Source organism: Lepus europaeus, chromosome 19 (assembly GCF_033115175.1).
Source record: "Lepus europaeus isolate LE1 chromosome 19, mLepTim1.pri, whole genome shotgun sequence".
Taxonomy (NCBI): Eukaryota; Metazoa; Chordata; class Mammalia; order Lagomorpha; family Leporidae; genus Lepus; species Lepus europaeus.
In genome coordinates, this window is record NC_084845.1 from 53,611,408 (window position 1) to 53,624,940 (window position 13,533).

At 60.9% G+C, this 13,533-nt stretch overlaps 2 protein-coding genes across 2 annotated transcripts; one reads left to right on the plus strand and one right to left on the minus strand.

Annotated features, from left to right (window-relative positions):
- The first annotated feature begins 215 nt into the window (after positions 1-215).
- NOL3 (nucleolar protein 3) lies at positions 216-4,114 on the plus strand. Its single transcript, XM_062177876.1, has 4 exons — positions 216-439; positions 2,637-2,939; positions 3,097-3,390; positions 3,491-4,114. The coding sequence occupies exons 2-4, from the start codon at positions 2,645-2,647 to the stop codon at positions 3,496-3,498; spliced, it is 597 nt and encodes a 198-aa protein (XP_062033860.1). The 5' UTR covers positions 216-439; positions 2,637-2,644; the 3' UTR covers positions 3,499-4,114.
- Positions 4,115-4,939: 825 nt separating this feature from the next.
- Positions 4,940-8,645, minus strand: MATCAP1 (microtubule associated tyrosine carboxypeptidase 1). The gene is made up of 6 exons (XM_062177100.1): positions 8,076-8,645; positions 7,851-7,994; positions 7,474-7,606; positions 6,392-6,697; positions 6,217-6,314; positions 4,940-5,238 (listed from the first exon to the last, which is right to left on the minus strand). The coding sequence occupies exons 1-6, from the start codon at positions 8,643-8,645 to the stop codon at positions 5,074-5,076; spliced, it is 1,416 nt and encodes a 471-aa protein (XP_062033084.1). The 3' UTR covers positions 4,940-5,073.
- Positions 8,646-13,533: the final 4,888 nt, after the last annotated feature.

The window sequence follows — 13,533 nt, forward strand, 5'->3', positions numbered from 1 at the left end:
TGGCAACTGGCAGGCCCAGCATGGGCGCTGGCTACGTGGGGTGCGGGCCCAACCGCCTCCTCCCCAGCTCATCTCCCGGGGAGCCCCGCGGGCAAGCGGAGCCCGGCTCCCGGTGCGGGGCAAGGACGCCCCCGCCCCCCGCCATTCCCGGCAGCCCCGGCCGTCCCGCCCCCGTCGCAGCTGTTGCTCCCACCCCCACCCCGCCCGGCCCTTTCTGCACCGTCATCTCCCGCCCCGCCGAGGCCCGACCCGTGAGCGGGGCCGCCCGTAGCGGACCGGACTCGGAGCCCCGCTCCTCCCGGCTGGGGGCGGGAAGGGAAACAGGGCGGAACCAGCCTCACCACCCGCAGCCGCGCACGAAGGTGGTCTGCGAGCCCCGCCCCGCCCCGCCGCAGGACTCGGCCGGCCGCTCGAGCGCTGGGCGCTGGGCGCTGGGGAGGTAAGGGCAGCCTGGCGGTCGCACATGCGCAAAGGCGCCCGCCGTTTCCCACGACCTCCTGCTGCCTAGCAGAAGAGCCGGTGGGTGCAGCAGGTGGGGATGGGGGGCGGGGGCCGGGAGCCAGCCTCACGTGTCGCCGCCTGGTGCCTTGGGAAGCATCTGGCTTCTGACCCCTGCCTTAACTTCGGGGTTCACCTTAGAGCTGTGAGCGCTGCTGGATCTCTGCTCCGCACGCCTTGCACGCACAGGGCTGGTCTCGGGGAAATGAGGTTAACATGAAGCAAGTTAGAGAGGAGGGAGACAGGAGGACTGGGCGACGCAGTCTGCGCACCCCTCTGTGTCACCCAGAGTAAGTGCCGCTCCGCTCTCCCTCCCGGTGCCCGCCGGTTGGCCGACCGTCCGAAAGCCGCGCAGGGATATTAAGGTCAGGAGTGCGGGTATGCCTTGCTCACTGGGATACCTGGAAGAAGGAACTACCTTGGGACACTCTGGCACTGGAGTGGACAAGGGAATATTTGAGTCTTGGGAGATGGGTCCAGAAGTGTAGGGAGGGGAAGGGCACCCCAGGCTTGGGGAACAGCATCAGCAAAGGCTCAGAGGTGCCCGGGACATAGTGACACCACTCTGCCTGGCCGAATGGTGAAGGGACATGAGGAAGGACCTGGCCATCCAGGGCTGAGGGAGGTGGCTACAGTAGCCAGAGCAGGTAGCCTGGGTTCTCTGTGGTGGCAGCAAGCGATCTCACTATTGTGCAGGCTGGAGCGATACATTCTAGTCCTCCATACAGTCTCTCTCTAAGCTGGGACAATAAGCCCTCCCCCAGAAGGTTGTCAGTCACTGTGTTGTGTGGGTGGTGGGATGGAGGGGGCGGGGCCTTACAGATGAGCTCCACTGGCAGGAGCTGAGGGAGGCTGAGACAGGGGGCAGAATCAGTCACAGACGCGGCAGGCAGGGAGAGGCAGGGGGTAGTTCTGGTGCCTGCTCACTTGGTGGGGCGAGCTGACCCTCCCACGTGGGAGTGGGGGCAGGAGGCCCGGGAGAGTGTGAGAGCATACCAGGAGAGGCTAGAGGCAGGACGAGGGCAAGAACTAAATCCCCTCTCCCAGAGGATGCCCAGCCTCTTGGAGCCCGGCAGCAAACGAGGGTCACCAAGGGAAGAGGTGATCCCCGGGGGCGTGGCTGCACCAGCAAAGCCAAGGCAGAGGGATGGGCTGAAGCAGGGAGCCAGCCGAGGCTGACCTCTTGGCCTCTTAAGTGCCCGGGGCCTTGCTAGCTGAGCCCAGCCACCTGAGGGGATTTGGCAATAAATGCACAAGCGTCCATGCATTAATTTCCATTGAATACCTACTGTTTCGTAGAGACACTCTGTCACAATGAGGAGTTCCCTTGGAGAAAGAAAAAAAAAAAAAGTTTGGCAAGAAGTCATTGGTAGCTTTCCTGGGCTGGGCCTTAGTTACTTAGTATCAAGCAAGAGATGGCAGTGAGTCCTGCCCAGGCCCGCAGGGAGACTGCCGGGTGTCAGATGACGTCAGATGCTGGTGGAGAAGATTCAGGTAGCTCTGCCCAGGTGCCAGGGAGCCAGGAAGGGCCGTGCAACCAAGCAGGGGTTGCAACAAGGTGGGGGTGGCGGTGAGGGGATGGGGGCAGGGACTGTCCTGGGAAGTTGGACCTCAGGGTCAGGACAAGGTGACAGCAGCAGGCAGGGCCCTCAGCTCCTTGTTCTGTGGATGCCCAGGGGACCAGAGCAGGGAGTACAGAGGCAGGGAGCCCCGTCCAGGGTTCTGCAGGGTCCCGGTAGGAGGTACAAGGCTGGGCTAAGGGGTGCCACGGTGAGAGAACCACTCAGGAGACGGATGGGAGAGGCCCTGAGTGCGAGTCGGCTGCGGGCCATCCAGTTTATCTTCCCGTTGAGGCGGGGAGCAGGTTTGGGAAAGAAAAAGGCTCAAGCGGATAAGCTGTGGCGGCATCTGCAAGCCCGGGGCTCAGGCGGGGAGGGCCCAGAGCTGACGTGAGGGGGAGGAGGAGCCTGGGAAGGAGACAGGACAGCCGCGGTCGGAGGCGCAGGAGGACAGGTTCGGGCGGGGTCGTGCAGGTCCTGCGTGGTGCAGCCGTCACAGCCACGGGTATCTAGCGGGGCTCTGGGAGAGCGGCCAGCGCAGAACAGCCCCGGCCCTCACTACGTCTCTCCTTCACACAGCCCGGACGATGGGCAACGCGCAGGAGAGGCCGTCGGAGACCATCGACCGCGAGCGGAAGCGCCTGGTGGAGACGCTGCAGGCGGACTCGGGGCTGCTGCTGGACGCGCTGCTGGCGCGGGGCGTGCTCAACGGGCCCGAGTACGAGGCGTTGGACGCCCTGCCGGACGCCGAGCGCAGGGTGCGCCGCCTGCTTCTGCTGGTGCAGAGCAAGGGCGAGGCCGCCTGCCAGGAGCTGCTGCGCTGTGCCCAGCAAACCGCGCGCGCGCCCGACCCGGCCTGGGACTGGCAGCACGTGGGGCCCGGTGAGCGCGCGTCGGGTGGGGGCCAGACCGCGGTGGGGGCGTGGCTCGGGGCGGGGCATAGGCTAATTGGAGGGCGGGGTTATTTTTCCAAGAAGCGCGAGCTGAGGTGACTGCAAAGAAGTCAATTGAGCTTGAGACCCTCCCACTTCCGCCCCAGGCTACCGGGACCGCAGCTATGACCCCCCGTGCCCCGGCCACTGGACGCCTGAGGCACCTGGTTCCGGCAGCCTATGCCCTGGGCTACCTGGAGCTTCAGACCACGATGAGGCTGGGGGTCCTGAAGGATCGGAGGCCGTGCAATCCGGGACCCCAGAGGAGCCAGAGCCAGAAGCTGAAGGGGCTGAACAGGATCTGGAGCCAGAACCAGAGGCAGAACCAGAGCCAGAACTGGAACCAGAGCCGGAGCCGGAGCCGGAGCCCGAGCCCGAGCCGGAGGCTGATGAGTCTGAAGGTGTGAGATCACACAACCCGTGCAGGCTAGGAGGGCGGGCGTGGCCAGGGAGCAGGAGCGGGAGCCCCGGCTTACTGACCACTATCCCCTTCACTTCTAGATTCCTGAAGGCCAGAGCTTTCCCCACCCAGGCCTGTGCTGGATGGGGCCGGATGGAATGCCTGCCCCCAAGGCTGGCCTAACACAGCTACAAGTGAATAAACTCCAGACAGTCGGCCTGGCCTGGGCTCTCCCCACAACTGTGCTGTTTGCCCAGGCACTGAGGGCAGGTGGCATGCAGCCCTGAGTCCCGGGATCTGGACAGTCTGTGCCCCACCTCCTCATGGCCCATGTCACAGCTCCATTCTTCCCGCAAACTCTTCCCCTCAGGAGCCGGGGAGCCCACCAGGTCCGCGCCATGGAAGCCCTGGGCCAGGTGTAGAGAACCCGGGAAGGGGGACTTCTGTCCATTTAGAGAGGCTCAGCTCACAGCCTTTGGCAGTGAAATCAGAAGAGGTGGACAGCAAGGAACCTGGAGTTAGACAGAGGCCGCACGCACCATTGTAACTGCTGTTTAATGGTTTTAATGGTTTCCCTCTGAAATGGGAGCTGGGAGAGGTTCTAACGGGTAACTGGTAAACAGCGCTCTGTACATATTGCTTAACTAAATGAATGAGGACTTTCCAGTTGTGTGTCTGCATTGTACAGATGGGAAAATTAAAGCCAAGAGTAGGAGCGAGGCTGGGTCAGCGTCGCGCAGCTGAGTCCGCTGTGAGACTGGAAGCGACAATCACCTCTGTACCTCTCCTGGTCCAGGGCAGGCTCAGGACTTGGGACAACAAACCCTGGGGGCCTGCCCCTCACGCTCCACTGCAGCTGTTCCCAGGGTATGCCAACCTCTGCCACAGACCAGCTGTGACAATGTGGGCAAAGACAGCAACAGCAGAGGCTGTGGAGGGGGTGGGGGTGGGGCTAGCAGAGTTCCTGGGCTGGACTCACAGTGCCAGGAGCTCAGTGTGTGTGTGTGTGTGCGCGCGCGATACGAGAGTAGAGCTAGAACAATCTGTGCCTGCCAGCAGTGTCGAGTTGCTGCCTCCCAGACGCAGGAAGTAGACACATAAATATGGGATAAATACATAGGCAGAGAGAGGCAAAATGCTGGAAAGCAAACCCCAGCCCAGATGGTTCTCCACTACCAGGACCCCTGCCCTTTGAGCCCGTGAGAAAGCCAGGCTCAGACAATCACTGCAGGAGAAGGGATCCCAGCCCCTACCAGGACCCAGTGAGAGGTAGACAGCATGGATGCTGAAGGAGCACCAAGGGGCCAGGTGGGGGAAGGGAGAGACTGGACCAGACGCCCAAAACTATCTCATGCATGGACAAGTTTCTACCCCCAGGTCACCCCACATCCCCATCACGGCTCAGCTTCTTCCCGCCCCCAGGCTCCCCCTCTGCTCAACAGAGAGCCAGAGGCAGGAGGGCAGCTCAGGGGTTGCGGGGGCTGCTGCCGGGCCCCCGGGAGGCAAACAGTGGACACAAACCCGCTGATGTTGCTGCTGCTCTTCCCCGGATGTCTCCCACCTCCCCCAGTGCCCCTAAGAAACACCGGGCCGTGAAAGCACAGAGCAGAGTGCTTCATGTTCTGGGAGCTGATCTGCAGTCCTCTGTCCAGGGCCGCTACCTGTGGCTGGCCCCCAGCCAGCATCAATCGGGCAGCAGGCGGCCCAGCTCTGCCTCGTCCAGCCGGTTGGTGGCCATGATGTGTTCCAGCTGCTGCCGGTAGCGTGCCAAGTCCTGCATGAAGTGGGGCACCCGGGTGTTGTCCAGCACTCCATGGGGCCGCAGCTGGTCCACATCCTCATAGGATACCTGGAGGGAGGAAGTGGGTCCCAGGTGCATCTGGCCCTGGCTCACCATGGGCAGCCCACTGCCCCATCCCCTACCAATGCCACATACTGTGGGCTCAGTCCAGGGTCTGCTCCTCTCCCAACGCCCTCTTTGATCATCTATGCCACAGGACCTCACCCCCTTCCCCAGCCCAGCTTTCCCTCTCCTGAACACCACCCCCTCCCTATCTCCCAGGCACCTCCCCATACCAAACACCAAACCCCTGGGTGCCAATGTATGCCAGCCCATCCTCTTCACCATCACCCAGGTCAGATTCCAGAGAGGGGGCCTCGACTCCCACCCTCCCACTCAGGTTATACACTGAGTTAAAAGCATTCTGCTCTCTGAAAAGCTGCCCCCTTCCTCTCTCATTGCATGGCCACTGCCAGGGTTAGGCCAGACCACCACAGGCCGGGCCTCCTCTTCCTGCCCCCATGCCCACTTCCCTAGGCCTCTCCAATCCACCTCCCTGATATCCAGGGGGAGCCCTTTTTTGGGGGGGGGGGGTTGTTAGTAGCTTTCTGGTTCCTCCCCCCCCCCCCCCGCCCCAGAAACCTTTTAGTTAAGAAACACAAACTTCATGCCTTCAGGGAGAGCCTTTTAAAGCTAACATCTGTGCCACCCCCTTTGTGTACAGCTCTCCCAACTCCCCGTGGCTTCCAATGGGATCCACTTCCCTCATTCTGGAACGTCTGCCCATCCGGCACAGTGTCCAAGGCGTTTCTCCAGCCTCCCTCCCCAGGCCTGCCTGGCCTGCTCACCTCCTTTGAGAAGCGGGAGCTGCACACACACCTGCAGGCTTGGCTCTGGTACCTGCTTTGACTGCCAGGTTGTCATTCCATGTCCTCCGCCCAGCCCCTGCGTCTGCCTTCCAAAAGCCCTGGCACCCAGCCCGCAGCTGAGCAGGAACCGGGCTGAGGGACCCCTGTGGTGGCGGGGAGCGCCAGTGCGGCCCCTCACCTTGCCCAGAGAGGTCAGCAGCGGGAAATCGATGGTCCGCCGGTGCCGCAGAATGCGCACGATGCCGTCCAGGTACACCTGGTCCTTGCTGAAGCAGCCTGTGAGTGTGGGAGGGCGCTGAGTCCTGGCCGCCGACTCCCGCCCCGCGCCCCCGCTCAGCCTCTTCCCCGCCTACCGGGCTTCGAGGTGTCGGTCTGGCCCCGCTTGGCGCGCACGCAGTACTCCCAGCGCACGTCCGCGTCCTGCACGTAGCGCGCCAGGTCCTGGAAGAGCTGGCGGAAGGACATGTGCTCCGCGCGGTGGATGGTGTAGTAGAGCAGCGCCGCGCGCCACAGGAACGGCTGCTTGCGGAACAGCACGCTGTGCAGGCTGGCCAGGCCCTCCTCGGTGGGGTTGGCCGGCCGCAGCCCGTATCGCAGCCGGCCCTCAGCGCTGTGCCACGGCTGCTGCGCGTTGTTCACGCCCCGCAGGTAGTGGGTGCCTGCAGGGAGGGCCAGGGGGAGGCAGCGCTGGGCGGGGCACTCAGCTGGCCCGGCCTCTGGCGGTGATGCCTGTGTCCACACGCACCCGAGCTCAGGCCCTAGCACAAGGGCTTCTGCGGCGCCAGAAGAGCCCTACTCGCCCAGCCCTGGCCAGTGTGAAGACCTTCCTCGGGCGAACTCGCACCGGGACCCAGGGAGGGCCGGCCACACACACGCCCCGCTGTCCGCTGGATATAAGGCACACACACACCACGCCCCGTGCGCACAGCATTTTGACAGTCGCACTGCAAGCCCCAGCTTAAACCTCTTGCCCACAGCAATACAATTCTTGCCAAGGAGGGACAGATAGAAACAGTGATTAGTGTCTTGCTCCTCCCTGCCCAGCCTGGCCTACGCCCTCCTAAACTGGGCTCAGTGTCCTCCGGCCAATTCTATTCCCAGGATCTGGCCTTCCAACCACCCTGGCGTTCCCCGAGTGCTGCCTGGACTGGAAGGACCCTCGGCGTTCTCCCTGTGGCCTTTCAGGACCTCAGCAGCCTTGCTTCCACGGTTTAGGGAAACCAGAGAGGGAGGAGAGAGAGAAAAAGATCCCCAAAGAGAGCCAAGAGTTGACGGTGAGTACACACGGTGTGCAGGCACATTCTGGACTACCTCTGCGAGAGAGGGGAGCCAGTTTCTCGGAGGGAGTGGAGAGAAACCAAAGGGGGGTTACTGGGGCCCCTCACCGCCCAGCCCCCCTCATCCCCGCCCAACTCCCGCCTACCCATGCCCTGACCTATTTCGTGCCGCAGCATGCCCTCCAGCCAATACTGGCGGGCTCCAGTCAGGTTGATGGCCAGTGTGGGTCGACTGTTCTCCACCATCATCACGGCCTGGGACAGCAGGTCCTCACTCAGCTGCACCACGACCTACAGGCAGCAGAGCTTAGAGCCATGGCTGCCAGCCCTGGAGCTGGGCAGGGTGGGCCCACAGATGCCACAGCGCAGCCAGGCCATCCCCACCCCCACCCCACTGCTGGCTGCCAGCTGCCACCCGACTAGGGCAAGGGCAGTGGGGTTGTCTGGGGAGGTATGGAGCAGGTCTGGGACCGGCCGCCAGGCAGCCTGGTGTAGGGCACGCAGAGGCGGGGCTGTGCAGGCAAGGCAGGCTCACCTCCCCAACGCAGCCCTCCTTCTGCATGTATTTGCGCACGATGGACCAAATCTGGCACTTGGTCAGCAGCTGGCCCCCAGTGGCAGCCTCAAAGTGCTCATAGGTGCCAAACTTCTCCAGGACAGCCTCGATGATGCCAACTGCCTGTACACAGGTGACAGTGGCTGGTCAGGCGAGGGCCCTTGGGTACTCAGGGCTGGGGGGAGGTGGCCAGGCTACACTGACCTGATGGATGAACTGTCCAGAGGCCTCACAATATTTCTCCAGCACAGCCGTGGGCATGGGCTCCTGATACTCAAACTGTGGGTTATAGGTGTAATGGGACTGGAAGAACTTGTCCCGCTCGCGGTCCATGTTCGTTGGTCGCAGGGCCACCAGCATGCAGGGGCTCTTGCTGGCCCCATTGCCCGCGTTCCTCTGAGTCTTAGCAATGTGAGGCAAGGAAGCCGCAGGCCGTAGGGCGCCCCAACTGGAGTCCCGGCTCCGCCTTGCTGGGGCCTGTCCCTGGGTGCCACGTCCCTGCCGGCCAGTACTATTTATGGAGTGGGTGCTCTCACTTCGACACATGTGGCTACGGTGGCCCAAGGGCAGCTTTGAGAAGGGCTGCTGCTTAGATTGGGGCTGTAGTGCTGAGGGGACTGCCAGAGCCAGAGGCAAGGCCAGGGACTGAGGCCAGGGGTACAGGGATGGCCCATCTCTGTCTGAGGGCTTCAGTCTAGGCCGCAGTGACGAGGGAATGGCTGGTGGGCTGGGGGGTGTCTGCTCGTACACCTGAGCCCCTGAGTCCAGCACCATTCTGTCCTGGAGGTCACATCCAGCCGGGCTGCTCCAGCTCCCCACTGTGTCAGCCTCTAGAGAACAAAAGCGGATGCAAAGACCAGCATGAATGGGTGTGGCCAGAAGCCCAGGAGGCCCTGTGCGTCACACTGCCGCTGCTCCAGCCTTGCTCAGCCCAGAGTCTGGGCAGCCAGGGGTCTGGGTGGCTGACGCCCTCACTAGCACCCCAGCATCCATTTCCTCCAGCAAGCCCCCCCCCCAACTAGGCTGGGCTCAGCACCCCCCCCCCCCACAACTAGGCTGGGCTCCGGGAAAGCAAGAGGAGGAATCTCATACCCACCAAATGATGGACTCCCCTCAGCCTGAGGTCCGGAGAGCAAGGACAGAGCCCCTCCCCAGGATTCTAATCTCTGTGTTCAGCATTCACCCAGCCTATAAACTGCTACAGCCTCAGCTGTCTGGGTGGACCAAGCTGATGGGGCCTCTGGGGCTGCCTTCTGCCTACAGCATCCTCTCAGTCCCACCCCACCCACTGGCTCCACCCACGTCCTCCTGCCCGGTTGCCCTTAGCCAGTTTGAGTGCCTGAGTGTGCCTGGCCCTACCTGGAACGCCCTGTCTCCACTGGGCCATCTGTTCAAATACAACTTAGAATCTGTTTTTTGGGGAAGCAGAGAGAAACTTCAGCAAATCCAAGCTAATCCCGGGCCTGGCTCCTGCCTGCAGTATCTTCCCAGAGGTCATCCGAGGCTCAGGGCTCAGGCCAATCCAGTCTCTCCCAAGAGAGGCTGCAGCCCGTGAGCTCCCTTGCCTGCTCCGGGACCCAAGTCAGCATTTCTCCTCTCTCCTACATCATCTGTCTTCCTCTCTACTGGATCCTCTCCATGAGGATAAACACAGGCTGTTATTTCTCCACCTTAAAAAATAAAACAGAACCACCACTTGCACCCACACCCACCTAGCTACAACCCTCCATTCTCCCTCCACTGCTCCTCACTGCAGAACAGTACCTTGAATCACCTACACCCAGTCTCCAATTCCTTCTTTCCTGTTCTCTTTTTAAAAGATTTGTTTATTTATTTGAAAGACAGAGGTGAAGAGAGAGAAAAAGAGAGAGCCATATTCCATCTGCTAGGTCACTCCCCAAATGGCCACAATGACGAGCTGGGCCAGCCTGAAGCCAGGAGGCTGGAACTCCATTTGGGTCTCTCACATGAGTGGCAGGGGTCCAAGTACTTGGGCCATCCACTGCGGCTTTCCCAGGCACATTAGTAGGGAGCTGAATTGGAAGTGGAATAGCTGGGTCTTGAACTGTACTCATATGGGATGCTGGCATTGTAGTCAGCAGCTTAACCTGCAACACCATACACCAGCCCCCTGTTCTCTCTTTTATTTTATTTTATTTTATTTTATTTTATTTTATTTTATTTTATTTTATTTTATTTTTTGACAGGCAGAGTGGACAGTGAGAGAGAGAGACAGAGAGAAAGGTCTTCCTTTTTGCCATCGGTTCACCCTCCAATGGCCGCTGTGGCCCGCGCACCGCGCTGATCCAAAGCTGGGAGCCAGGTACTTCTCCTGGTCTCCCATGTGGGTGCAGGGCCCAAGAACCTGGGCCATCCTCCACTGCACTCCCAGGCCACAGCAGAGAGCTGGAATGAAAGAGGGGCAACCGGGACAGAATCAGGTGCCCCAACCAGGACTAGAACCCAGTGTGCCGGTGCCGCAGGCGGAGGATTAGCCTATTGAGCACCGGCTCCCTGTTCTCTCTTAAATTCACTCCAAACAAGCATAAGTCTCTTGTTCTCCATTAAAATAGATCTGATTGGGCCGGTGCTGTGGCTCACTGGGTTAACGCCCTGGCCTGAAGCACCAGCATCCCATTTGGGCACCAGTTCTAGTCCCAGCTGCTCCACTTCCAATCCAGCTCTCTGCTATGGCCTGGGATAGCAATAGAAGATGGTCCAAGTCCTTGGGCCCCTGCACCCACGTGGGAAACCCGGAAGAAGTTCCTGGCTCCTGCCTTCGGATCAGCGCAGCTCTGGCCGTTGTGGCCAATTGGGGAGTGAACCAGCAGATGGAAGACACCTCCCTCTCTCCCTCTCCTCTCTCTGTGCAACTCTGACTTTCAAATAAACAAATAAATCTTTAAAAAATAGATCTGATCAAGGCTAGCAATGTGGTGCAGTGGGTTAAGCTGCCGCTTGCAACACTAACACCGGTTCAAGTCCCAGCTACTCTGCTTCCAAATCCAGCTCCCTGTAATGTTCCTGGGGAGGCAGCAGGAGCTGACCAGGCACATGGGCTGCTGCCACCCACAAAGGAAACCAGGATGGACTTCTTGGCTCCTGGCTTCAGCCTGGACCAGCCCCAGCCATTTGGGGAGTAAACCAATGGATGGTTCCCCCGCACACCTATCCTCCCTCCCTCACTTCCTCCCCCTCCCCACCATTCTACCTTTCAAATAAATGTTTTAAAGATTTTTTTTTTTTTTTGACAGGCAGAGTGGATAGTGAGAGAGAGAGACAGAGAGAAAGGTCTTCCTTTTTGCCATTGGTTCAACCTCCAATGGCCGCTGCGGCCAATGCATTGTGCTGATCCGAAGCCAGGAGCCAGGTGCTTCTCCTGGTCTCCCATGCAGGTGCAGGGCCCAAGGACTTGGGCCATCCTCCACTGCCTTCCCGGGCCATAGCAGAGAGCTGGCCTGGAAGAGGGGCAACCGGGATAGAATCCGGCGCCCCAACCGGAACTAGGACCCGGTGTGCCAGCGCCGCAAGGTGGAGGATTAGCCTGTTAAGCCATGGCACCGGCCAAGATTCATTTATTTTTATTTGAAAGGTAGAGTTACAGGCAAAGAGAGAAAGCGAGAGGTTCTCCATCCACTAGTTCAATCTCCAAATGGCTGCAACGGCTGTAGCCTGGCCGATCTGAAGCCTGGGGCCAGGAGCTTCTTCTGGGTCTCCCACATGGGTGCAGGGTCCCAAGGACTTGGGCCATCTTCCACTGTTTTCCCAGGCCATAGCAGAGAGCTGGATCGGAAGTGGAACAGCCAGGACTAGAACCAGCACCTATATGGGATGCCGGCACTGCAAGCAGAAGCTTTTACCCACCACGCCATAGCATCAGCCCCCAGTAAATCATTTTTTAAAACACCGATCTGATCAAGGTCACTGCTGGTGCTCACATTGACCAGCAGCACCTGACACAGTTATCACTTTATCCTGGACACATGCTCTCCGTCTGACTTTCCCAACACACTCCCACTTAGTTCTCCTATTTCCCTGGCGTTCCTTCCTGGTCTTCATTCCCCCAATTTCTTAACAGTAAAGCCTCGGGGCTTGTCCTGGGGGACTTCTCTCCATCTGTGCTCACGGCCTCGGTGGGTCATACACTCTCTGGGTTCACAACGCACCAGCTCCCACTCCTGCCATAAACTTCAGACCAGCGCCGCCAGTTCCAACGCAGCATCTTTACTTGACTGCTCAAACATGTGCCCTGTGTGCAATCCACCCCGCCTTCCTCCACAACAGCACGGGCCACACACTTCCCTCAAATCTCTACACAAGTACCGCGTGCCTGGAAAAGCGTCTGCAACACAGCTCCTACGAATCGGAAAACCTCCCCCCGCGCCCCGCCACGGCTCTCATCCTCTGAAGTTCACGGCAGTACCCTTCCCGTGCTCAGTATATCTGCTTGTCAGTTTTCTGCTTTCTCTCCCCAGGACCCCACCCACAGCAGCTGCTCAGTAGGTGAATGAATGCGAGAGCGCTTCTCCTGCTCAGAACCAGAACTGTTCCTTCTCTGGGCTTTGCTTCCCCAACCGAACCCGACCTCCCCCCAGCCACTGCCCTCCACGCCGCCCAGTGGCCAGCTGCTGCAAGATTCCTGGCCCCGGGGTTTCACTACTCCCCTAACTACACTGTTCTGCACTCCCTCCTCACTGGTCTTGGGCCACTCCCCGGGCCAGTCTCCGCCATCTCCCCGTCTTTCTTCCAACCTACCTCCTTGCGATTGCCAGAATGCGACTGTTTCTTTCACATCTCAGGTCCTTCCGCCAAGAATGCCCTGCAATGTCTGCCTGAAGCCAACACTCAACCATTCTTCAGGGCTTGGTTTAGGCCTCACCTCCTCCGGGAAGGCTGCCCGGCGCCCAGAGGGTCCTAGTGCCTTGGCGGCTTCTTTAGCACCCCAGGGTGTCACTGTCAGAGCCTAGGTCTGTGCGCCCCCCACCGTCCCCCGAACTTCCCGAGGGCAGGGACGCGTCGGATTCACCTCCTGTTCCAAGCATCCAGCACGAGATGCAGAATGAATGAAGGCTGGGATGGAAGGGGAGGAGCCCGCGACTGCTGAAGGCGGGGTCCGGTGACAAGAGAGAGGGTGTGGCCTGCGCCAATAAGAAATCCCGGAGAAGATAACGTGGCAGAAGAGCCAATGAGGACCGAAAGATCGAGGGGGGCCGGGACCTGTAGCCAATAAGCGGCGGAGGAGAGAACGAAGGGCGTGCCCAATGGAGGGTGGGGCCAGAAGACAATGGCGAGGGGCTTCTCTGGTAGAGGAGGAGGGGGAGCGCGCCGCGCATTGTCTTGGCCTTGCCTGAGGGTTCTGTCCGCGTGCCGCGCCCCCACCTGTTCGCTTCGCCTCGGGCCGCCCGCCGTGCCGCTTCTCCACGCCGGCCGCTCGCCGCCCAGCCCGCGGGAGCCGACGCAGGCGACGCACACACTCGGGCGCGCGCGCGCTCTCACGAAGGCGAGGGGGTTCGCGTCAGACTGCGCGCCAGCGCGCGCCCGAGACCACCGGGGGTGGGGCCAGGCGGGGCTCGGGGGCGGGGTCCAGGGCCGCCGAGCCCCTGGCCCACTGTCTCGCGGGGGTGGGACCCACACGGAGGAGCGTGTCTGAGCCCACGCGGCG